Genomic DNA, 25,066 nt, shown 5'->3' on the forward strand with positions numbered 1-25,066 from the left:
CGGTACGTGTATTCGTCCCGAACGGTCACGGTACAGATGTTATGATTTGGTGCATGCAGTCATGGAGAATGCAGGGTAGCTTACTGGTATGTGTGAAGATTGATGAACGTAGTGTGGAACCACAAGTGTGAGTTCCACCCAGAAATCTTAGGCTACACGCCGTTAGTAAGCTAGTCACTATACAACACTAGGAGGAACACACTGTAACAGGCTTCACTGTCTGTCTTTTTAAGATGAATGAAAAAAAACCTAGCTTTAAGCATTTGCTTTTTTTTTTTTTTATGACCAAACCGTGGTGTGAATCGAACCGTGACTTCTGTGTATCCTTACATGCTTATTTCTTAATAGCTCCTTTTAAAAGTTTTTGCTTTCAGCTTCTTTGGATGTGTTTGGATTTTAGTCTGAAATAATGGGTCCATCACAAAGTTCCTTGATAACGGACCTGTGAATTGTATGCATCTGCCTCCCCTAAAGGCATGGTACTCCTCATTGTGTCAGAAACTAATCTAGTGTAACCGAGTGTCTAATCCCTCTCATCTAGAGTGGAGCTGCATTGACTTGGCTTCTCTCTCTCCCTTCCTCTCCCAGGCTTGACTATGGGTTGTGTCAAGAGCAAAGAGGACAAGGGCCCCACGCTGAAGTACCGGCCTGACCCCTCGGTCCCCACCCCCGCCTCTCACATGGGCCACTACGGGCCCGACCCCACCCAGATGGGCCAGTCGCCGGCCCTCAAGGGCCCCATGAACAGCTACAACAGCCACGCCTCTGTCCTCACCCCCTTCGGAGGCTGCTCGTCCTCCACGGTCATCACACCCTTCGGTGGCGCCTCGTCCTTCTCCGCGGTTGCCGTGAGCAGCCCCTTCCCAGGTGTTGTCACAGGTGAGTGGTAGTGGGCATCTCCGTGAGGAGACATTGCTGGGCTACACAGACACACACACACACACACACACACACACACACACACACACACACAGATTCCAGAATAATATAATAAAAAGCTGTTGAATGGGATGATGTTTCAGCAGATGTGGTTCTCTTCGCTTTCCAAATTTTAAATGCTCAGGTCTGCACAGAAACAGTCATATTCTTTCGGTCAAATGTTACAATTGAAGTATATGTGTTTTCTCTGAAGTATAGTATTTTTCATTTTCTTATCCAGATGTTGTCAAACGTTCTGCAGCTGCTGCAGATCACTCAAGGCCTGTGAAGGGCCCTGAGACCTGCATTCAAACCAGCTTGCATTTTAAAATGTCATAAAATAAAATACCAACACAAATGTTTCTAGGATGTAAATATTTAACAAGATGTTGAGTAAAGTCTGTGTTTGATTACAAAGGGAAAGCTGGTTTAATAATTGACTGACTGTGTCCAGTAGATATACTAGCAGACTAGTCAGACTGCAGGTGGTACTATGAGCGCATTGTCATTGGCATTGGGCTTTTGCTTTTAACCACTTACTGATTACCAACATGCCAACACACACTGCTTATGTGCCAGCGGCAGGTACAAATTCCCTTTTAGCCAGCTCCGAGCCACTTGGGATAGTCATCATGCGCCACCCTACATTAACCACTTAGTTAGCCATGGTGCCCAGGAAGCTGAATGATTTGCGTGCGTATTGTATGGGTATTGAGGAGGAGTGGATATGGGCCTTGTGGTTCCTGGGAGCCCGTGTTGTCATGTAGTACAGTAAAGCCTTGTCTTGATGTGTTTGTGTCTGGTTGTCTACGGAGGGGTATTCTTGGTATCCTGGGTATCCTGTTCTTGTGTGTGAATACTGGACATGCTGTTCTATGTGTTGGTGCCTCCGAAATGACCAGGAGTTATATCACAGTCTGTTCCTTTTAACTCAGTTTGGCTTTGTGTTCCCTGAAGAGTGTGCCACCCTCAGCCTTAAACTGGGACTGTATCCAATGCTACATTACTTTGGGTCTGTGCTCCCCACGCAGTTGTCCTACCTCCACCCCCGATCCCTTATCTTTAGTGACCTGTGACACCATGATGTTGATGTAGGCTGATCTTTGTGTATAGTACACAAAGTACTAGAAGACCTTAGTTAAGTACTAACCACAACACCCAAACTAAAATCCTAACACCGTATGTTGTGATGTTTTTATTAAGTAAGCTTATTAAGTAAGTCTTAACATTAATCAGACACTGTACAGTTTGCTTCGTATCCATCACTGCACAAATGGCAGAAAGTCAGGGAAAACTCCAGGTTCTGCTCTGGTGAGGTGAAGGGTTCAGGTAAAACTCTGTGCCTCTGATCTAAAAGAGAGAGACAGTGTTCAGCGTGGCCTCATGGTCTCGGATATCTCAACCCGCTCACACTCTTTACAGCTGAAAAGTGAGCCTAGGGCTTCAGGTAAAGATTTGTTTAACGGCTTTTTTTCCGTGGACTGACAGTGAACTGTGAGAACAGAGCCTGAGGATAAGAAATGTCTTTTGCGGAATAACAATCATGTTGGCACACGCATAAGATTCATAGTAGAGAAGAAAGGCAGGGCTAGTCAGGCAAATTAATTGAAGAATTGTAATGGTGCTGATCTTGGCAATACCTAGGCTTTCGGCATAAAACCTAATGCGTGGAAGTAGAGCAGAAGCGGTGGCAAATAGTGCCAGTGTGGAAGCGGTGGCACACAGTTGGGTACAGTACCAGTGTGGAAGCGGTGGCACACAGTTGGGTACAGTACCAGTGTGGAAGAGCGATTCTTCACTGCACAGTCAAGCATGGCCACTCTAAGCCCCACAGCACTGCACCCACACCCAGTACCAGTTCCCACTCTCACCGCTCACAGGGTCATCAACGCAGATCAGAGTCGTCGTCGCCTGAACAGTCTAGTGCATCCCTCTCCCCTTCACACCAGATGGTCTGCTGCTGGTCTTTGCAGAGCCAGGTGGATTGCACAGTACATAGCTGGGCCTAACTATGACAAAGTTTGTTCTTAATGTGGATGGGAATGGTTTGGTCCTGGAGACTGATCTAGACCAATGAAATGCTCTGTGGAGATGGAGCTCAGAGCAGCAGCGCTGATTCGAACAGAAAACCACAATGGGGAAGGGTCTATTTGTCAAGTTCCTTGATGTGGTTTTAGAGGAGGAGGTTAGCATTGATTTTATGGCAGATATGAGAGTAGTCCAATACCAAAATTGCTACAAGTTGTAGACTTCTAATATGTTAATTTTGTCAGAGGTACCCTGAAGTTCTGTTAGGCAAACTCATCAGAGGAAACCTAGGCTACAACCTTTTCTGGCTACTGAATCAACTGTTGTTTGGCAATTGCCAGAGTTCTTACAACCTACCTTCCAAGCTGAAGCTTTACCTGTAGCAAATGTTTTGGTCCACTTTGATGAACTTGCTTCCATGACAGCACAAGGCTGTTTGTATGTCTGGCATGACAAGATATGATAACACCTGATATGTTATTTGCATCTAGGGTAACACAAGCCAAACTCATTTCCAGTGTTTTGTTGTTGTTTTTTTCCCTGTAGGTGGTGTGACATTCTTTGTGGCCTTATATGACTATGAAGCCAGGACGTCGGATGACCTTTCTTTTAAGAAAGGCGACCGCTTTCAGATCATCAACAACACGTAAGTCTGCCCCCCCCAGCAGACCTATTGTTTTGATGGTGACGAGCACAGATTGCACCGCTCCATGTGTTTTGGACAGTAAGATGATCTAGCAGCAGGAAGTGGATAGGACTTTACTGTAATGCTTGTTTTTAATCCGTCGTGTTTCAATGCCTGATGTGGATGAAATCTGTCTGTGTTAATGCCTTTTGCTTTAATGGGCCATCTGGTCATATGGCAGCCTAGTTTGGATATGTGGAAATAAACACATCGTCAACTGAATTGTGTGAAGAGAAACTTTTGCAATTAATGTGTTTTGTTTACCTCTCACTTCTGAGACTAGGCTCTTTTTTATTTCTCATCAAACCCCATGTTGTCATGCCGAAAGAGGTTGGGCTAACATGACCTCTTTTAAATGACTCGTGAGTGATGCGCACATCTTATATCTCTCTCTCTCTCTCTCTCTCTCTCCCCCCCCCTTTCTTCTGAACAGAGAGGGCGACTGGTGGGAGGCGCGCTCCATCAACACAGGAAAGAAGGGCTACATTCCCAGCAACTACGTGGCCCCAGCCGATTCCATCCAGGCGGAAGAGTAAGGCCCTGACACTCCCTTTCAACCCCCCGCCTCCCGCTCCCCACCTCCCTTGACCAATCGGCTCGCCCCCCTCCCCGCTCTCGGCGGTAATTAAGGGAGCGTGATGGGGGCGGTCACACATATAGTGGAGCGGATGGCGGCAGCAATGACAAACAGGCGAAACAAACGCATGACTGGAATACAAAAGGGGATTTCTGTGCCTCTGAGATTACACAGGGCATTCCATTAGCACTCCACCCCGCCTTAATGCCCTGTGCCGTGCCTAGCCTGCATTCACACTGCCTGGATTGGATGTCCCACTGCCACACAGAGCTTGTTCTCTCTCTTCCTCTCTCTCCCTCTCTCTCTCTCTCTCTCCTTCTGGCGCTCTGTAATCTGTTTTCTGTCGTTTATTCTCTGGATAACTCTGGCCCTCTCTTCTCTTCTCTTGTTACCTCTGCTGGTTGTTTCTTGGCCTCCATGTTTTTCTCTCATCTGGGTTCTCACACACCCTGGATAACCTGAAAAGACCTTGAGGTCCAGGCCTGGCCTGTGGAGATACTGTGCTGCTCCATAACTCAACTGCATCGCAAGCTACTGCTGTGGTGGGGAAAGGGCGCTCTAGCAAGACACTTTGGTTCATTTTATAATGATTATTAGTAACTTCACTCCAATAATAATAATAAAATAAATAAATAAAATAACAATGCAGCTCAAAGTGCTCTAGTCCTCTCAGACACTTATTTTCTTCCTGCAATTATTTTAAGTTTGTGAAGAGCTTGGCATTGGTCATGTCTGATTTAGTTAGCATTGGCAGTCGTTGAGGGAAATATGGTCCGCAATCAAATTTGTGTATTCTACAGTATCCACTGTTCCAGTGTGTTTATCACCACCACTGGCCAGTTTACAGAACAATTCAGGCAAGCATTTATTGGAAAGAAGGGAAGTTAAAATATGGGAATATATTGGACCTTAAGGGCAAGTGTGAGAATGAATTAAAAAAAATGGAAAACATTTCTGTCAATGTGGTAAAGACTAGGAAGCAGTCAGAAAAAAGTGAGAGAACTAAAAAACTAAATGAGAAAACGAGAATTGTTTTGGTTCACAGTCATTTTGGTCAACCTATCAGAAAATCAACAACAAACCGCAGATGATTTCCTGATTGAATGGGAACCTTGTTCTCTCTCTCTCTCTCTTGCGCTCTCCCTCGCCTCTCTCTCTCTCTCTCTCTCTCTCTGAGGGGCAGATGTACTAACAAGTTAGCGCCCGTTTTAGGCGTACGAACAGAGCACCAGTTTGGCTCATTTGTACCATGTTAAAATTAATCTTTACGTTTGTTTGCTTGTTTTATGCCTTGCCTTCCCTTATTCACGTCATTCACTTACCTATGTGTAGATACCTGCAGTGCTATTGAATGTATTTATCTATTTATCTATCTATCTATTTATTTATTTTTGAGTGGTGTAGAATTACTGTCCTGTATCATCTCCCTGTTCGATGACCCCTTATTAGAAGCCCCAGGGTGGCATCCTCTCTCTTTCGCTCCCTTCATCTCTTCACACTCTCGTATCTCTTTTCTCTCCCTCTCTCTCACTCCCTCTGTCTCTCACTCTCCCTCCCCCTCTCCCTCACTCCGTCTGTCTCTCCCTCTCTCCCTCTCTCTCTCTCTCCTTCCCTCTCTCCCTCTGTCTCTCCCTCCCTCTGTCTCTTCCAGTCTCCCTCTGTCTCTCCCTCCTTCCTCATGAACAGTGTTGTCATGACTCATGAACGCTGGGGAAATCAGTCATAATGCGTGGATCGCCGTGGATGATTCTGTTTGTGTGAATAACAGTGAGCGGTTGAGAAGCCTTCCCCTCTCGGCCCTGCCATAAACCACCGTCTCGCACGCTCACACCTCCACACCGACACGTGCCAGCCGGCACACCCCTTGGTTCATTTGCCAGGCAGCAGCTCCTCCACGCTCTCAACCATGAGTCAGTGCCGTTAGAACTCACCAGAAGAGGGTTGCTAAGGCTGAAAATCAAAGTGGGAAAGTAACGCACACCAAGGGTTGTAGTGTAGGTGCTGATCACTGGATAAAGGCTTTAAAGTGGCTCCATATGCAGTTCTCTTCTATTAAGATGATGGTTCGGCCCCCAGGCGACCCACAGTAGCTGGACACAGGCACTAGTATATTATGTAGGCCTAAACCTCAGTCACAGTGTGTGTGTGAGTGTGTGTGTGTGTGTGCGCAATGTGTGTGCGTGTGCAATGTGTGCATGTGCAATGTGTGTGCAGTGTGTGTGTGTGTGTGTGTGCTGTGAGCTGAAAATCACCCTCTGGCCTGCTTCTGACCCCTCTGCAGATGGTACTTTGGGAAAATGGGTCGCAAAGACGCCGAGAGACTGCTTCTGGTGCCTGGAAACCAACGAGGCACTTTCCTGGTGCGAGAGAGTGAGACGACTAAAGGTGAGAAAGTGGCAGTAGCCGCGGATTTTCACACCCCTGATATGTCACTTCAGTCAAGAGAGAGAGAGAGGAGACAGAAGGTATTTCAGTCCTGTTACGCCAAGGTACACAAAAATCCGAATGCTTTGGATGAAGGTCCTACATTTAGTGAATGGATAATTGTATGTAATTGTATAAAATACAATAATAATGTATTTTTTCTGAATGTCTTTTTCCATTCTCGCCCTCAGGAGCGTTCTCCCTGTCCATACGGGACTGGGACGAGGTGAAGGGGGACAATGTGAAACACTACAAGATCCGCAAGCTGGATAATGGAGGCTACTACATCACTACCAGAGCCCAGTTCGATACACTACAGAAACTCGTCAAGCACTATACAGGTACACAGTCTGGGCTCCCGTGCACTGCAGGTTCAGACAGTGGCCCGGCCAACACCTATCGAGAGGGTTTCTCAGGGAAATGCTTTGCACACTCGCACACACTCCACATACACGACACACACACAGCACACACACACACACAGCACACACACAGCACACACACACTCTCCACATACAGCACACACACAGACACACTCTCCACATACAACACACACACACACACACACACACACTCTCCGCATACAGCACACACACACACACACACACAGTATTAAAGTCTCTGGAGCTTAGAGGGGCAGACAGCAGTGTTTGTGCAGTGAGTGCGGAGGCGTCCCTCAGAGTGGCAGGGACAGGTGCTGCACATCTGCTGAGGGGCGAGCGAAATGAAGAATGCCCCAGCAGGCGTCCGAGATGCCATTTGAACTCCCGGGGTTCTCCTCTCGATGGAGCCGCGGAAGTCTCACTCTGACTCAGAGCACAATGGAGAATACCACCGCAGGCGTCCGAGATGCCATTTGAGCTCACGGGGTTCTTCTCTCGATGGAGTCTCACTCTGACTCAGAGCTTCTATGTGTGAATGATGAGTAAGCATGAGGAGCTCAGCCATGAGTGGGTTCTCAAGGGTGACCGTGCAGTCAACTGCATATTCCATGATATTTGTCATTGATATGATATGATGTATGATGTGATGTTTCTGACACCTTGTTGTCTCACATTCCTCTCCGTATGTCGTTTTCTTCGCCAGCGATGTGTTAATTCCTGCTGTGCACATGGCCTATGTAACTGGTGTTACACAAGAATGAATGGCCGTCCGTCCCCCTGCAAGGCTCTAGCCCCTGTTATTATCACAGCGGTAGCTGCGTGTGATGGACCAGCGGAACAGCATGCTCTCCAAAACACACGCCTTCAAACATTAGAATTAACTAAATGATACGTCTCAGAGTCTGGGTGGCCCTGGGCTGGTGTTGGTTAAGCCATCGTCGGAATTTGTTTGTGATTTATACTAATCTTTCTCAGCCTCTCCCTCCTTAAGGTGCCTGCCAAGTCAAACAATTCATTTAAAAGTGAAATAATAATTTAGCTCTCATTAATTGAAGTGCCATTGCCGCTTTCCCTTAACAATTCTTCTGTTTCTTGCTCTTACACTCTCTCTCTTTCTCTCTCTCTCTCGCTCTCTTTCTCTCTTTCTTTCTCTGGCCCTCTCCCTTCTGTCTCTCCCTTCTCTCTCTCTCTCTCTCTCTCTCTCTCTCTCTCTCTCTCCACTCCCTCCATCAGAGCATTCTGATGGCCTGTGCCACAGGCTGACTACTGTGTGTCCGACGGTGAAGCCCCAGACCCAGGGCCTGGCTAAGGACGCCTGGGAGATCCCGCGGGACTCCCTGCGGCTGGAGGTGAAGCTGGGCCAGGGCTGCTTCGGGGAGGTGTGGATGGGTAAGAGCCCCTGGCACGCACGCACACACACACGCATATATACACACGCGCACACGCACACGCGCACGCGCACGCGCACACGCACACGCACACGCACACGCACACGCACACGCACACGCACACGCACACGCACACGCACACACACGGGTAAACTCATCAGCATCAACAGCTCCTCCTTAGCATGGGAATCAGTCGCGCTGTGCTCCCAGAAGCACATGCCCAAATCCAGGTGACAGCCAAGCCTCCTGATCTGTGAACAACAAACACAAGCACATAGATACAGACACACACACACACACACACACGGCACAAACACTCCCCAGACAGCTTGTGCGTGGGGCCACGCGTCTCGTGTCACTGTGCCCGGCGTCCCCCTGCGGCTAATTGCGGGTTCAGAGACGGGCGCTCAGGGCTGGCTGCTAGCAAACGCCCAGGGAGCTGAGCAGCGCCTGGCTCCTTTCATCGCGCTCTTCAAAGAGCTTTTCCCCGCAGCACAGTGCATGCTCCGACCTGTGTGTGTGTGTGTGTGTGTGTGTGTGTGTGTGTGTGTGTGATTGGCCACGCTGCGTGCCCCGACCTGTCAGCACTGTTGGTTACGCAAGTCTAGGAATTCCACTCATTTCTGAGTGTTTTGGTGTAACTTCACTGAGTTCCTGCCAGGACAAATATGTGCTTTTATCTGCCAACAAGGGTATTTTTTTTTTTTTGGATTGGTTTGTTTATCTGTTTGTCAGCAGGATTAAACAAACACGATCAAGCCATTCATTTCATTTTCATGAAACTTGGTGGAGGGGTGTAGCATGGGCCAATACAAGAGTCCATTGAATTTGGGAGCGGATCCAAATTATTTCTCACTTTTGTATTTGGCATTGGTGGAGGTCTGTGCCCTCCAAGTGCCCTTCTAGTTTTGTGTGTGTGTTTGTGTTTGTTCGGTTGTTTTGTTTGTTTGGTTGTTTTTTGGGGGGGATTTTACAATGCTTCTCATTTTGTATTGTGACTCATACTGTCTACTTAAAAGTTTTATGTATAGTTAAGCACTGTTTTCTCTATATGATATATTGGGTAGAATCCCACCTCACATGCTCTTGATTTAGTATGTCTCCATCTTATCTTGATCTGAATCCTTTCTGAATCGCTTCATCTGGACAGGCTGCTGGAACGGCACGACCAAGGTGGCCATAAAGACCCTGAAGACGGGCACCATGTCGCCGGAGGCCTTCCTGCAGGAGGCCCAGATCATGAAGAAGCTGCGGCACGACAAGCTGGTGCCCCTCTACGCCGTGGTGTCAGAAGAGCCCATCTACATCGTCACCGAGTACATGGCAAAAGGTACACACACACACACACACACACACACACACACACACACACACACGCGCGCCTTAGGCACAGCATTTCACCACATGTCTGCACACAACACCTCCAAATGCTACACCTCTACATTGAACACTGACAGATCTGAGCTTGTCTGCTACACAACTCTGTTCTCCATCTGTACTGAAGTGTGACGTATAGAATCATATAAAGGCAGCACATCATATAAAGGCAGCACTGTGCAGCAGGCGTCCTCCACATGTGCTGTTTCTCTGAGTTACAGTTTGTCAGATCTGCTAATCAAGCCAGCAGGGGGGTGGTGGGGGGTCACCGGATAACGTTAATCAATGGATAAGTTTGGTGTTTGAAACATACTTATGGTAGGACCTAATGAGCCCAACTTTTGGTTGCTAACTCAAATGTTTAAAACCAAATATGCACAGCACACATCCGTCCCATCATATGTCTCATAGTTTTATCACTGTCAAAAGCATGTGTAAATTAAACTATACACGCATTAAAATGAGTTATAGTGTCAAATATCCACAAGAATGTGCAGTTGTAATCTGTTTCCAATAAGTGTCTCTTCCGTCTCTGCCTTTTCTAAGTACTCAAACACATGTTGAAATTATTGTCTGTTTGCAGCAGATAGGGGTTAAGTTTATAAGCCTGACACTTGTCCTTTAAGGCTCTTGGGAATTGGGCCTCTGGGGGAAGGAGACTGTGTCTGCTGAAAGGCCTGCAGTCACATTCCTCTTAACACACATGCTAGCCTCTCCTCAGCGCCCAAACCAAACTTACCCGCATGGCTCGGAAAAACAATTAAAATCGTCCAAGAGGGGGAAAACCTCCATACATTTCCCCCCCCCGTCTGAAATGATGGTGGTAAGGATGTGCATATTTGAGGTTATTTTGCGTCTTGTTTTTATTCAGTGGTGTGTGATTGTGTGTTGTGCAGGCAGTCTGCTGGACTTCTTGAAGGAGGGAGATGGGAAATATCTCAAGCTGCCTCAGCTGGTGGACATGGCAGCACAGGTAAGAGATTAACACAGAGCCTTGAGGCTAGTGTGTGTGTGTGTGTGTGTGTGTGCGTGTGCGTGTGCGTGTGCGTGTGCGTGTGCGTGTGCGTGTGCGTGTGCGTGTGCGTGTGCGTGTGCGTGTGCGTGTGCGTGGGAATGGGAATGTGTGTCAAGTCCCATTTGGCTGTTGAAGTGTGTCCAACTCTACTCACAAAAGCCCAGCAGCATGGCAAGGAGAGACTCAGCTTCACAACATTTGAACTGGTCATTCCTCATTTATAGAAGGAAAAAAAAAACTCAAAGTTACACATCTTGGGCTCTTACCTTTCTCTCGCACTGTCCTCTTTCCTCATTCTTACTGCTACTCCTAGACATTTCCTGCTTTCCGCTGCCCCCCCCCCCATCCCTTCAGTGGTTTACCCTACTTTCCACTGCCCCCCCCTTCTTTTCAGTGGTTTCATCCTCCTTTCCACTGCGACACCCCCCCTTCTCTTCAGTGGTCTCGTCCCCTCTTCCACAGCAACCCCCCCTCTTCAGCGGTCCCATCCTCCTGTCTGCGTGTAATGCTTTTGAGCACTTAACCGGCGCTCCTTCGAGGCCACTTCCTCTTAATGTGTCGAATCGCTTCTGCGAGGTGCTCTCTAAACAGTCCTCTCCTAACCCCCCACCCCTCCCCTCCCCACCCCTCCTCTCCTCTCCTCTCCTCTCCTCCAGCCTGGCATCTTTGACACTGAGCCTCTTCCCATTACTCAACAGCGACTTAGCTCTCAGCCCTCCTGTGCACATTTAGTCAACAGCTTTAAGTCCGCCCCTCTGCTCCATTTTGTCCGCCGGAAGGATGCATAATTGAGTGCTTTGCTAAAACGTGTCACTGTCACAGTTCAGTTTTCTTTTTTCCTTCTTTTGGTTGTTTTGGGTTTTTTTTTTTTTTTTTTTTTTTTTTTTTTTTTTTTCCCACCAGCCCATTCACAGTTCCTGGCAGAGAGGCTTGGGGTGGATTGCTGTGCCTGAGTCATCCCGTCCCCGAGGGTTATCCCTCAGCCGAGTGTTTAGCCACCTGCTTAGGCTAATTGCCGCCACCGCCGCCGCGCTTTAAACCATTAATGGAATGAGATGGAGCCGGAGTAGAGGAGGGTGTGAGGGGAGGGCAGGCCTCTGATAAATGCCCCCAAATGTGCCTGCAGATTTAGTTTTGTACTCAAAAATACACTACAAAAAGGCTCCCGGGAACCCTTCTCCACAAGCAGAAGGTTCTCCATATGGGTAACTTTCTCGTTAGATCCCTTTCTAAAAGAGTTCTATAGCGAGCCCCTCTGTAAGTTTGACTTTTTCACTGAGGCAACTGAAGGACCGTGTCGTGCAGTGCTGCAGTATACTGAACAGGTGTTCAAGTACGGTTAAGTAATTATTGTCTGTTTGCTGCCATTGTGTCTGGTGCTCACCAGCCAGGAGTCGGGAGCTCACCAGCTGCACCATCTTCATGGCTCCTCTGTACATGAGTGTCACTTCCCAGAAAACATACTTTCTACTCTTGAGAATTGGATTTTGCTGCTCACCTCTCACGAATTATACTTTACGTTCATTGCAAAGTGTACTGAATTCAACTGTATATTGGCCATATTGTCATCGATATGTTTTATAAATGTCAGCCATAATTGCTTGCAAAGTTGATGCTCATTGAAGACAACCCTAAGGATATCAGTAGTAGATCCTTGGATGGCATTTTTGGACTGGGCAGAGGGCTTAGCTGGCTGCTACTAATGAAGCCTGGCAGACAGATTCTAAAGGCAGGCCTTCTGTTGCAGATCGCAGACGGCATGGCTTTCATTGAGAGGATGAACTACATCCACAGAGACCTGAGGGCAGCTAATATCCTCGTCGGGGACAACCTTGTGTGCAAGATTGCCGACTTTGGCCTGGCCAGACTGATCGAAGACAACGAGTACACAGCCAGACAAGGTTTGCTTCCGTCTCCTGATGTCACACTGGGACACGCACGTGCGTGGCTCGCCAACGCACTCCTTCACTGCCTCTCATTCCAGACTGCTAAAAAAACATGCGTAGCTTAAAAACCACTGAAGCATTCTTATCAAATCAATCAGAGCTAGAGTCGCCATTGCAGATTTAACAAGCCTAATCAAGCCTAATGTGGTGTATGCCAGTGTATGCCATTCGTACAATGTGATGCGTGTGTGTGTGTGTGTGTGTGTGTGTGTGTGTGTGTGTGTGTGTGTGTGGGAAGTGCTGAGGGCTTATTCCTCCCTTACTCTATTGTTGCATACTGCTGACACCTGCTGGGGATTACATGCACTACCTTTTGAAAGGACCTGAAACTATTCTGTGTCTCTTAATACAGTATGTTTATTATATACAGTATGTGTATTATATATACACACACACACACACACACGCGCACACACACACAAACAGGACAGAGGTTGCTAGACACTGGTGTCCCACTACTTTTTCCACTCAGATGGCCAATGAAGTTGAAAAAGAACCATTTTTTGTACCCATATTTAAGACATATTTTTAGTATATCCAAATAATGTGTAACACATCCATAAAAAAGCTGTCAAGAACCTTTAATTGTTGCCATCTCATAAAGTGTTTCTATGTTAGATATGCTTTGGACTGTTGAACTCTCTGATCGCAGTGCATCACTGGAGGATGCGGCCATCTTTGATACATAGGAATCACATCCCTATCTCTCACCTCTTACAGGAGCCAAGTTCCCCATCAAGTGGACAGCCCCTGAGGCCGCCCTGTATGGCCGCTTCACCATCAAGTCAGACGTCTGGTCCTTCGGCATCCTGCTGACAGAGCTTGTGACCAAGGGCAGAGTGCCATACCCAGGTGAGTGGATTCTGGGTGATGTAGTCTTGTCATATGGGCAGCTTGAGGAGGCAGCTGGCCTTTTCACATGAAGGTCATTAAACGGCTGTCACGCAATGTCATGTTTAATGACATTTGACAAGTCTGTAATTAATCTCAGCTAGGAGTCAACACCTGTCAACAGAACATAAGATTCAGGGGAAAACAGAGCCCGCTCTGTTTCCTGTCTGGATGTTTTAATTAGGCGTCAGAGTGCTAACTCATCCTGACATGCAAGCCACCGTCTCTTGATGGTGAAATCTTTAGTCTCCCCCTCTTTTTTCTTCTGTGTTTTGTTTTCTCTCTAGCCCTTTGCTTAAACCTTCTCTCACCCACTCTTGACCTCCTTCTCAGGCCCTCCTCTCCCCCCCTCTTCCCCCCTTCTCATGCCCCCCCCCCCCCCCCCCCCCCCCTCGCTGTCTTTCTGTCCTCTATCTGTTGCTCCTCCCCTGCTGTTTGTCCCCCGTTGTTGTCGGCTGGGCCCCCTGCTGGCCCATTGTGGCAGTGCTGAGAGTGCTGTTAAACAGCGGGCCCTTCCACAATGGTACGATCCGAAAGGGAACCATCTGGCTGGCACAGGCCAGGGCCAGTGGGCACCGGCTTGTTTACCGCCATCTGTGCCCGCCGTGCCTGGGCCGAGCCTCCACCCTTACAGGAGCGGCAGAGAGCCAGCAGCACTCCAGACCCTCAGTGGAGATGATGTTTGCCTCCCCCCGAGCCCGTTTGGCTTTAGTTGGTATTCGTGCTTTTGCCTGGGCGAGTTCAATCTCACACCTGTATGCGTGGGCGCTTTGGGCAGAGGGAGGCTGACTGGGGCCCGGCAGGGGCACACACTGGCCCAGTGGACATGTACTGAACAGATACACATATAGGGGGGGCACACACGGGCCCAGTGGACATGTACTGAACAGATACACATATAGGGGGGGCACACACGGGCCCAGTGGACATGTACTGAACAGATACACATATGGGGGGGGGCACACACTGGCCCAGTGGACATGTACTGAACAGATACACATATAGGGGGGGGGCACACACTGGCCCAGTGGACATGTACTGAACAGATACACATATGGGGGGGGGGGGCAGGGCACACACGGGCCCAGTGGACATGTACTGAACAGATACACATATGGGGGGGGGGGCAGGGCACACACGGGCCCAGTGGACATGTACTGAACAGATACACATATGGGGGGGGGGGGGGCACACACTGGCCCAGTGGACATGTACTGAACAGATACACATATGGGGGGGGGGGGCACACACTGGCCCAGTGGACATGTACTGAACAGATACACATATGGGGGGGGGGGGGGGGGCACACACTGGCCCAGTGGACATGTACTGAACAGATACACATATGTCTTAGACTCTTCCCCTGTGTCAACTCTCTCACTCTCTGGTTCGTTGTTCCACATGCATTTTCTGTCTTGTCATTGTCACATGCATCTTCTGCATTTTCTCTCTACTTATTTCTGTCTTGCTTGCTCTTTGGGGACTGTGTTCGCTGGAAACAAGCGAAGAGCGGATGTTTTGGACGATTCCTTTTTTTCCGGGGTGGGGGGGTGGGCTTGGTGAACTCTCTGCTGGAGGGGGAGCTTTAGTTGCTGCTCCGTCTAGCCAGCCATGAATAGATCCTCTTTGGATGGTCAAACGCAACATTCAAATGTGTGAAAAATGTTTCCCCAAACCACTCAAATAAGGCTAACAAATACTTTATTTCTGGTGACTTGCTGCGTATGCACCAAATTTCGCAGGGCAGCTATTGCTATGGTAACGTTGCAAATAAACAGAACGTTTAGGTGAGACGAAACGTCAGTTATGCTGACATTTCCAACAATGTGATTGGCTCTTTATAGTACAGGGCAGGACTTCCAGTTACAAATCTGCCATGTTTAGCATTACGCTCTCCCCCGCTGATTCCCTATTCATTTTCCCATCAGTGATTTGTTTCCTGTCTTATACCGTTTCTGCTACTACTGTGTGTGATTGTCTCTTTTAAAAGAGTACCCCTGCTGCAGGTCTAATAAAGTTCAAATATATAAACTAAAATGGAACCCAGAACAAACACCTTCAGTGTGAGCGTCCTTTAACGGGAGCTGTGCCTGTGTGTCCTGTAGGCATGGTGAACCGGGAGGTTCTGGAGCAGGTGGAGCGCGGCTACCGGATGCCCTGCCCCGCGGGCTGCCCCGACTCCCTGCACGAGATGATGAGGATCTGCTGGAAGAAGGAGGCGGACGAGCGGCCCACCTTCGAGTACCTCCAGTCCTTCCTGGAGGACTACTTCACGGCCACCGAGCCGCAGTACCAGCCCGGGGACAACCTGTAAGAGAGCTCGGGCACAGGGCCGCCCCACCACCACCACACCGCCATGGAGCAGAGGAGAGAGGCTGGGCGCAGAGCTTCTAGAGACGGGTAGCGTGAGCTGTGAACCAGGGTCCCAAACCACTGAGACACTGTGGTACGTCTCCTCCTTCAGAGAACCCCCCCCCCCCAGAGAACCCCCTCCCACCCCAGCCCTGAACCCCCAATCCCCACAAACTCAGATCCTTGAAATTGGGAGATTTTTTTTTTTTTTAGTTTTTGTTTTTGTTTCATGTGGATAAAATCATTGTGATGGGTGTCCTTGTACTCCAACCTTAGTAGAGTTAGGGTCTGTGGCACCCGTTCCCTCTTTTCATTGCAAATTTGGACAATGTGAGGATAAGTATGTTTTTGAAGAGAGCAAGCCCTGTGTCTGATGATCTTTGACCAGGCTACTCCCTGCCCCATGTAGTACTAGGCAGCGAAGTGTGTGGGTACGATCACCAGTCTGCAGCACACCGGAGGAGGGCATACGAAACAGAAACGCAATGGCTGGTTCACAATTGCACAAAAGTATATTTACTTTTTATGAAACTTAATTTCTCTTATTTCTGTTTTTTTTTTTATTCTCCAGAACACTAAAAATCTTTTTTTTTTTAATGAATGCTCAAAATGACAGACTGAGGATAATATCAGTGCGTAGTCATTTCAGTTGATTCGATTTGTTTTCTCCCTTTCTCTTTTGTTTAGTGTCAATAGTGAGTTTTATCAAGTGACCAATAACTGTGGTAGATCATGGGAGATGTCCTGCGACTGATGTGATGTGTGGAGTGAAATAATGGACAAGAGAGACAAACATGAAGTGTTGAGTGAAAGGAACAAGTGGGGACGGTAGCCATTTTGAATGTATTCTAAATAAACTGTGGGAAATGGGTTTTTTGAGAGAATATGGATTTGATTTTTTAAAAGGGTGATCAGTGGGGTAGAAGTGCAGAGATTTAGTCTCGCTTGTCTATGTTTTGGCTTTTTCTACACTGGTGGAAAATAATGAGTGGATTTTTAAGGAAAAAAAAGCTGTAGTAGTTTTTTTTTTTTTTTTCTCAGATTTAAAAAAAATATATATTGATGAATTTTATGACAACTTGAATCATATCTCATAGAGGAGCTGTATTTTGAGGGAAGTGCAGAACATTTGTTTAAAAACGCTAAAGTATCGTTGCCATTTTGTTTAGGAATAATTGTAATCTGCAGCTAATATTTCCAGTTACATCTGATTTAAACTGATTTACATGTGATTGACCACTGAGGACTGAATAGCATAATAGGAAGAAAGCGACATGAAAGAAGCCTGGTCCTTCTGCATTTCACTGCATCTTTGTGATGCTTTCATGGCCGTCCACACAACATCCTGTGTGGAGCTCGGCGTGACACATCCTCCACTTCACACACTACACCATAGAAAGTCCATCAATATCAATTGGCACTGGATCGACCAATGGACCACTACCTCCATCTTCTCACACAGAGCTTCACGGCCGAGGGCCGTTTGTCATGGATTTTTCAATGATTTTCAATCATTTCTATGAACTGTGTTTTCAATGTATGGAATTTGCCAAAAGTAAATGATTTTTAAATGTGGTCTTTCTGGTCTGAAGGATGGTGATTAGTATAGCGTCAGACCTGAAGTCGCCCTTCAGTGTTGAGGAGAGTGAAGGTCAGCTCCATGCCCCAGTGCTGTTATTGGTCCATTGGGTTGACCTTTCAACTCCGCTTAAAGATTCAGTCACACACACCATTTGCACTCCCACTTAAAGTTGGTCTGTGTCACTTAGATGGGTATTTCAGTGTGGTTTATTGGTCGTAAAACAAGCGCAGATATCATGGTAGAACACTGTCAACCGCCAAATGCTTATCCACCCACATTCCACCCTGATTTCATTGCCATCATCAGCAAATCGAACGAGCCACGTCATACAGAGTGTGACCACCACCAGAACAGTGTTCTACATTGCTGACGGCTTAATGGCAGTTTTTTTTTTTTTAATAACAGAAAATGGCTCGCCCATTGTGAAATGTAATCTGTGACTAGGTTGGAAGAAGGTCCTAAGTAAGTGTTGGCTTCCCTGATGTCAAATGTATTCCTTGGTTTGTGTGTAATGCTGTGGTACGTTCTCAAGGTGGAGGAGACCCATCTTGTGTTCAGCTCCTGTGTCTGTGCACTGTACGTCCTGTTGAGGTGGAGATGTGTGTGGGTTGCCCAAAAAAAGAGCAAGGATGGATTCCTGTGGATGTTCACTACCTGTACCTGGAACATGTGTTGTGCCGTAGTCTTTCTAGACAGAACCCTTGATGCCTATGGGAGAAGCAATGGGCAGGTCTCACTGTTTTATGGTCAAATGAACCCAATTTTCCACTTTTCCTACGGAGAGAGGCTTTGATTTTTTTTTTTTGTTTTTTTTTGTCTGACTGTACTGTGACACTTTAGTCTTCGGAGGGGTTTGCAATGTCATCTTTGTAGAGAACCATACATCAGCCCCCTTTCTTGTAGCGCCACCTCGTTACTCCCCAGACATTAACCCATTTTCAAAAGGGCTATTGTGTGAAATTCTGTTTTTTTTTTTTGTTTTTTTTTAGGCTTGGAGGTTAAGATGACTACACTGACTAATCTGAAGAAATTGTACAGTGACAAATAATAAACTTTTATGTAATGCTTTTACCTGCTTGGTTGTTGACTTGTCTTTTTTTTTCATAGCTTAGACAGGCCAGAAAATGTGCACAGAACATGCTACATATTCATATGTTTACTGATGTCCAGGAGACTTGCACTGTATATGGAACATAATTTATTTCCATTAACACGTGAAGTCTAAGAAAATTCATAGTTATGCTAAGTTTATTCAGATGCTCTTTCCAGTTGAGTTTGCCTTAGCGAAGCGCTACAGCAATGAAGAAACGAACCCGCTGTTCACTTTCATCCTCAGTTATCCTCGTGCCTGTAATGAGATTGAAAGAAGCTTTGGATTGATTTGTATATTAAACCCAATGTACCGTTTGTCCTCATACAACACAAAACACAACAGTGAGCCTCATCCTGCAGAGCAAGACCAGTGATGCTAACATCCAAGGAAGCAGACACGGCGTGGAAATGTGTGCTTTCAGTGGACAGAAGTGTACAGAAAGAGGAGAAAATGCACATGGGTCAACATCCACCACTTTCAGTACTCAAGTCTAACGGGAAACCAATATCAATGTCTGTCTTCTGTCAGACTAATGTTTTAGTAAACCTGAAAGGGTCTGACTGGGTAAGTGGTCACTCAATGGTTAAAGATGGAGATGGGCTGCCAGTTTAGTAATGGTTTTAAGTTTAGGAATGGGTTAAGTTCAAATGCAGTTCTGTCTCTTTAACCAATATCAATGTCCGTCTTCTGTCAGACTAATGTGTTAGTAAATCTGAAAGGGTCTCACCTGACCCTCTGCTTGTACAGACCCAGAGCCTCCTCAGCCACATACTGGACAAAGGCGGGGTCCTGCAGCTCCAGCTCGCCCGGAACCGTCAGCGTGAGCATGGGGGAGCTCAGGATGCTCACCTCCACCTTGGTCTTCCCCCCTGACACAATGACGCCCTCATCATTGTGCATCTCCACCTGTAAGATTATACTCGGCATTGAGAGACAACCTCAGTACAGGACAGATGCAGTTATGAAGTTTAGTCTTGGTTACTGAGCATGTGGTGCTGCTTAATTAAAAAACGCTATTTTTCCCCTTGAAGCTCAGTTCATCTTTGGTCAGAATAAACTTCAAATTCATGCAAGGAGAATGAGCAAAGTGTTCATTTCTCATCTCTCTCTGTGTGTCAGTGTGGGTGTCCTGCCTGCGCCTCTCTTACTGTAGTGATGCTGAAGATGCTCTCGGGGGCGCTGTTGTTGTTTGCCAGCTCAGCCACCCAGTCGAACTCCGTGGCCATGTTCCCGAGCCAGCTGACCGTGTCGTCCGTGTGCCGCTGCACGATCTCCAGCACCTCCTCGTACTGCTGCTTGGACACCTCCAGCAGTTCAGACACCTCGCCCAGCTCAATGTGCAACTCCCGGACATTGGGGCACTCTAACACACACACACACACACACACACACACACACACACACACACATGGACTGGTGTCAGCATTCATGCAGAACTGTGAAGATAATGTCCTGATTTGTACTGTAGCTTCACCAAAAGTGCTCACATGCCAAACGCTTTTTCCACCTCTAACTGCAAAATCGTCACCAACTCATTATTTCCTTAGCAACAGGCTCATAGGAAACAGAGATAATGGTCATGTGTGTGTGTTATTGTATATTTCTGTACCTGACAGCATGGTTCCCTGACAGGGCTCACACTTATGCTGCAGCTGCCAGCACTCAGACGAATGCCTGCGGAGGGCTCTGCACAGCTTCCTGTTCTGCAGGAAGCGCGGGAACAGCTCCTTCTCTGCCGCACGGAGAGACAAGCAGTCACATCAGCTACGGCCACCACTGGTGACAGCCAGCCAGGAGGCCAGTCTAGTGAGGATGTCTCCCCATGCACGGTGTGTCAAGCGCCCCCAAAACTCACCTCTCTTCCTCTCCTCGTCCGCCGCGTCACCCATGTCGTCGAACACCTGCGTGAGCACGGCGCCGAACTCCTCCACCACGCTGCGCCCGAAGTCGAAGAAGGACTCCATCACCTCCTCCAGCCCCACGCCTTTCAGGAAGCCAGAGTCCAGGTCCCTGTCGGGGGACGGCAGGACGATCTCGGCCTCCCTGTCCTGGAGCGCGGGGTCGTAGGTCTTGCGGAGGTTCCTGTCCAGCTTGTGTTGCATGCGGGAGGCCAGCACGACGCAGCGGTTCACCAGCGTGCCCACTTTGGAGAGCAGCATGCCGAAGGAATCCTCGATCCGCACCGCGTCCTGCTCCGAGCTCTCGGCCGTCTGGTTTTGTCCCAGCTGCTCCTCGGAGCCTTGGGGGCCAAGATGAGAAGTCACCCTGTGGAAGAAGTTCCCCACCTGCAGGGTTTAGAGACAGACATGAGATAGAAGAGGAAGAAAGAAAGAGAGAGAGAGAGAGCGGGGCATTGTGAGGCAGGAGGGCAGATGAAGACAGAGTTATGATTTATGAGTTATGAGTTATGAGTTATTGCATTGAGTTGTTGGGTGGTACAGCTAAGAGTGTATAGTGTGATTACTGCTCGCTAAGTACCCTGTTGGTGAAGGCAGAGAAGCTCCGGCGACAGGTTTTGGTGTAGAAGGCTTTGCACTCCTTCTCCAGGCAAGGCCGACATTCTTCCCAGAAGGCCTGCACAGAGTCCCTGCACCGCTTCTCCACTTCCCCCAGCTTGTGCTCCACCTCCTCGACAAGCTCTTCTGCCCCCTGGTGGTAGAAATGGTTAAAGGTGCAAAATCCTTTCCATAAAATCCAAGGTATTCTACTCAAGGCCAAGGGAAATGGTTGGTTATTCAGTTGTTTTCAAATACATCCAGGTGAAATGTAGTTGAAACAAGAGTTTCAGAACAGAGCTCATTAACAAGCTTGTTCGATTAAACTGTAAAAGCTCAGCCTGGCAAATACAGTGTGTTGAATTTCAACTAGTGTTTCATGCTTTTTGAGATGTATCCCTAACCTTCTTCTTGTCACTGCTGTGCTTGAGGGACTTCATGAGGTGTTCGTGCTTCTCCTCGTTCTTGGCCATGATGTCCTTCATCTGCTTGACCCCATATAACGCCTTCCTCACGGCCTCGTCCACATACTTCTCACCCTCCAACGACAGCTCTGAGAGACGGACGGTGAATGACACAAACTTAATGTTTATTGGTTTATTTCTCTGTTACTTTTGACTTCCGCGCGACAGTGCAAAGGTGGTTTAATTACAGCAATAAAGAGAGAGAATTGTCTTGAGACATTGAAAGAATTGAAAAAGAAACAAACAAAAGAGGGACAGAATAAAGAGAAGAGACAGATTCTGATGAAAAAAAAGATGTGAGAGACTCCAGACCAGACCAGACCAGACCACTCCAGACCAGACCAGACCAGACCAGACCACTCCAGACCAGACCACTCCAGACCAGACCAGAGCCCTCCAGATAACACCAGAGATGCATATCTCCTAAATCATCAGCGCTCTACTTTCACTCTACTTTACTTTTTTTTTGCGTATCACACAGGAGACAGTGATGATGGCCTGTGTGTGTGTGTGTGTGTGTGTGTGTGTGTGTGTGTGTGTGTGTGTGTGTGTGTGTGTGTGTGTGTGTGTGTGTGTGTGTGTGTGTGTGTGTGTGTGTGTGTGTACTCACGCTTCAGGGTCTCCTCAGATATGTCCATTATGGGCCCCTCCCGAGCACAGTGGAAGACCCCCAGAGAGGCCATCAGGACCAGAGACACAGCCAGTGCCCTCATCGTCATGGATCTGCTGCTCAAACGCCCTTTTAAACCACTCTGCAAATAGACCAACCAGTGTGAGGACATGTAGATACAGTAATCATAGCTTGTTGATTGCTATGAATTTTATGTGAACACAAAAAGAAAACTTTTTTTTAAATGAAAAGAGAAATGTACAGTGTTTGTGCTTGAGATCTCCAAACATAGGCAGAGACATGCACTTGTGCATGCAGACACTCACACACACACACTCACACACACACACACACACACACACACACACACACACACGCACGCACGCACGCACGCACGCACGCACACACACACACACACACACACTCACACACACACACACACACACACACATACACACACACACACACACACACACACACACACTCACACACACACACACACACCGACAGATCACAGTCCTGAATTTACCCCTAAAGATAATCAGGTTTGTTTTCAACAATGAGCTCAACTTAAGAAGTGCATTAAGTGAACTGACCACTAGGTGGTAGGACTGGGTAAGTGGTCACTCAAAGGTTAAAGATGGAGTTGGACTGGCACAGCTTGCCAGTTTAGTAATGGTTTTAAGTTTAGGAATGGGCTAAGTTCAAATGCAGTTCTGTCTTTTTATTGCCAGCTTGCCTTCGCCTCTTTCACTTTCTTTTTCTGCCCTGGTGTGCCGGGAATACGTAGAAAGATTTGGCTCTGAGATTAAAAGCAGGTATGCGCTGCCAAGATTTGAAACAAAGATAGGAATGTCACTGTGAAAGTTAGGTGAGCGTCCTGAAGAGTGTAGCTCAGTGTGCACACAGGAACACTATTTATAGACGTCTGTTATTTGTGTTGTCTTTCACTGACCTTTAACCTGAACTGTTACCTTAGTCATAGGATGTTAAATGCCATGACCGGTGTTACATCCCCCCTCATTTATTCACCAAATGAGCTTCAGGTGACCCTGGGTGCCTCTACTTTATCCCTGTGCACTGTACTGAGATTTAAAGCTATGTCACTGGGATAAAGGTAGCATACCACATGACAATAATTGTAAGCAGGGGCACATGTGGTTAAACGTGTGAGAAGTAACACCAGGGGTCAACAGCTTTGGGGTTCTTTGTTGCATTTGCCTCCAACTGTCCAGCTTTGTCTCCAGGCCATATGTTGCTATGGTGAGTCATTAAAAGCTCTAGCACATTCGGGAAGTTCAAGGCAAATGCTAGCATGACCAAGCTGTTTCCCTTCTGATATTATAAAAACAAATCTCACTGTTAATTCTGCTAGCGGTGCCCAGTCAGTGCTGTTGCAGCCTGCCAGTGGTGCGAGTGACCCAGTTTTGCAGGGATCAAGTCACACAATGCTGAGTTAACAGGTTGAAAGAGGGACATGCTATTTTATACTGCCCACAAGCATAAGGGATTTCTGAAGTTAACTGGGTGATATATAGCTAGTGAGATAAGTAGACTAAATGTGCCTTGCTCATTGGACATTACCATTAATATATACTTAATTCTTGCTTCTTCACTTTGTCCCTATATCTCTTTCACCTTTGACCTAATCCTTGCTTGTTTACTTTCTTTAGATCCTCCTCCTAGTGTTGTTGCATTGATTTATGTCACAATAGCTTGTGTTTTCCTGTCCGTTTTAACAAAGAAATGAATCACTCTCATGCTAATAAAAAATCTGTCTGTAATGTTACAGTAAGGTCTGAGAAATTATGATGGAATGACAAATGTGAACAAAAACTTTTTTTTTTCATTTTGTTGATAAAAAGAGAAACAAGGCCATAAAGCCAGCCATAGAAAAACATCAAACTAAAATGAAATTACAAGAATTTAAAATCTGCTCAGCAAAACCAAATGTCACACCAAGTCTTCGAACAGTGGAAAAGTCCAAACAAACCCACAAACAAACCAACCAACCAACAAACATTGTGACCAAATAACTGTCACGTCTGAATGACATGCCACACATCGAGTTTTACAATCTACCTCTTGGATGAAGGCTCCATTTAAATGTATTTTCTATACTATATAATATTCTGCTTTACTCACCAGAGACAGGGTGGGAGTTCTTGTCTTGGACTGATCTGCAGGGGCTGAGTACGTTGTTTTTCTTTACCTGGAGTGTTCTATTTATGCTGTGTACAGCCAGCGGTGATCCAATTAGCGTATTTGCTTAGCTAATCCAGCAGTCAACCGTCAAACACACATTTGCTCTGTATTCTCTTTAGGCGGAATATTGTGCATATCATAACCTGCACTATACTGTGAATGCGTTCAGGTTCTCCGTCTCTGTGCGACTATTTCATCCGTCTCTGTGTTTATACAACACACCCAGTCCGTCATCAACAGTTTTGCAATAGCAGAATGAATGGCCACTGAGCCATTGTGTTATGTATGCAGTAACAAGGGTACAGTTAATTAGGGTAAAAACAGCTTAACAAAATCTTATAAAGACATAAACTGCACAGGAATGGCTAGATGCCTACTTCAGCATCAGTCACTAAGCTTGACAGGTTGCAGACTTTGGACAGCTGTTGTGCATTAAAGGCCGGCTTTCCATGCGCATTCTGATGTATATTTGTGTAGCGTGAAGGAGAGTGTTATCACACAAGTTGCTGTCTTTGTCATGATCTAATTTTCACTTCGAAATGCATCTTGAGTCTGTTTAAAATAAACCATCACACATTAGCCCAATTAGCGTTACCCTGCCGTATGGCTGTGAGATAAATGACCTCCATGAGA

The 25,066-nt window shown here is 47.0% G+C and overlaps 2 protein-coding genes across 3 annotated transcripts; one reads left to right on the forward strand and one right to left on the reverse strand.

The window, feature by feature from the left end:
* The first annotated feature begins 571 nt into the window (after nucleotides 1-571).
* On the forward strand, nucleotides 572-18,641 carry yes1 (YES proto-oncogene 1, Src family tyrosine kinase). Its single transcript, XM_031563000.2, has 11 exons — nucleotides 572-879; nucleotides 3,493-3,592; nucleotides 4,065-4,163; nucleotides 6,490-6,593; nucleotides 6,824-6,973; nucleotides 8,249-8,404; nucleotides 9,554-9,733; nucleotides 10,677-10,753; nucleotides 12,543-12,696; nucleotides 13,462-13,593; nucleotides 15,738-18,641. The coding sequence occupies exons 1-11, from the start codon at nucleotides 597-599 to the stop codon at nucleotides 15,944-15,946; spliced, it is 1,644 nt and encodes a 547-aa protein (XP_031418860.1). The 5' UTR covers nucleotides 572-596; the 3' UTR covers nucleotides 15,947-18,641.
* A 106-nt stretch (nucleotides 18,642-18,747) lies between these two features.
* Nucleotides 18,748-24,682, reverse strand: clul1 (clusterin-like 1 (retinal)). Of its 2 annotated transcripts, XM_031563001.1 has the most exons (9): nucleotides 24,374-24,680; nucleotides 22,229-22,370; nucleotides 21,559-21,707; nucleotides 21,138-21,308; nucleotides 20,515-20,944; nucleotides 20,269-20,391; nucleotides 19,808-20,022; nucleotides 19,387-19,565; nucleotides 18,748-18,914 (listed from the first exon to the last, which is right to left on the reverse strand). In XM_031563001.1, exons 2-9 carry the CDS (start codon nucleotides 22,335-22,337, stop codon nucleotides 18,899-18,901), a joined length of 1,392 nt encoding a protein of 463 aa, XP_031418861.1. In that variant the 5' UTR covers nucleotides 22,338-22,370; nucleotides 24,374-24,680; the 3' UTR covers nucleotides 18,748-18,898. The 2 variants fall into 2 exon arrangements, with proteins under 2 accessions (XP_031418861.1, XP_031418862.1); XM_031563002.1 differs by lacking the exon at nucleotides 18,748-18,914 and having other exon boundaries at nucleotides 19,383-19,565; nucleotides 24,374-24,682.
* Nucleotides 24,683-25,066: the final 384 nt, after the last annotated feature.

Source organism: Clupea harengus, chromosome 25 (genome assembly GCF_900700415.2).
Source record: "Clupea harengus chromosome 25, Ch_v2.0.2, whole genome shotgun sequence".
In the NCBI taxonomy this organism is placed as follows: Eukaryota; Metazoa; Chordata; class Actinopteri; order Clupeiformes; family Clupeidae; genus Clupea; species Clupea harengus.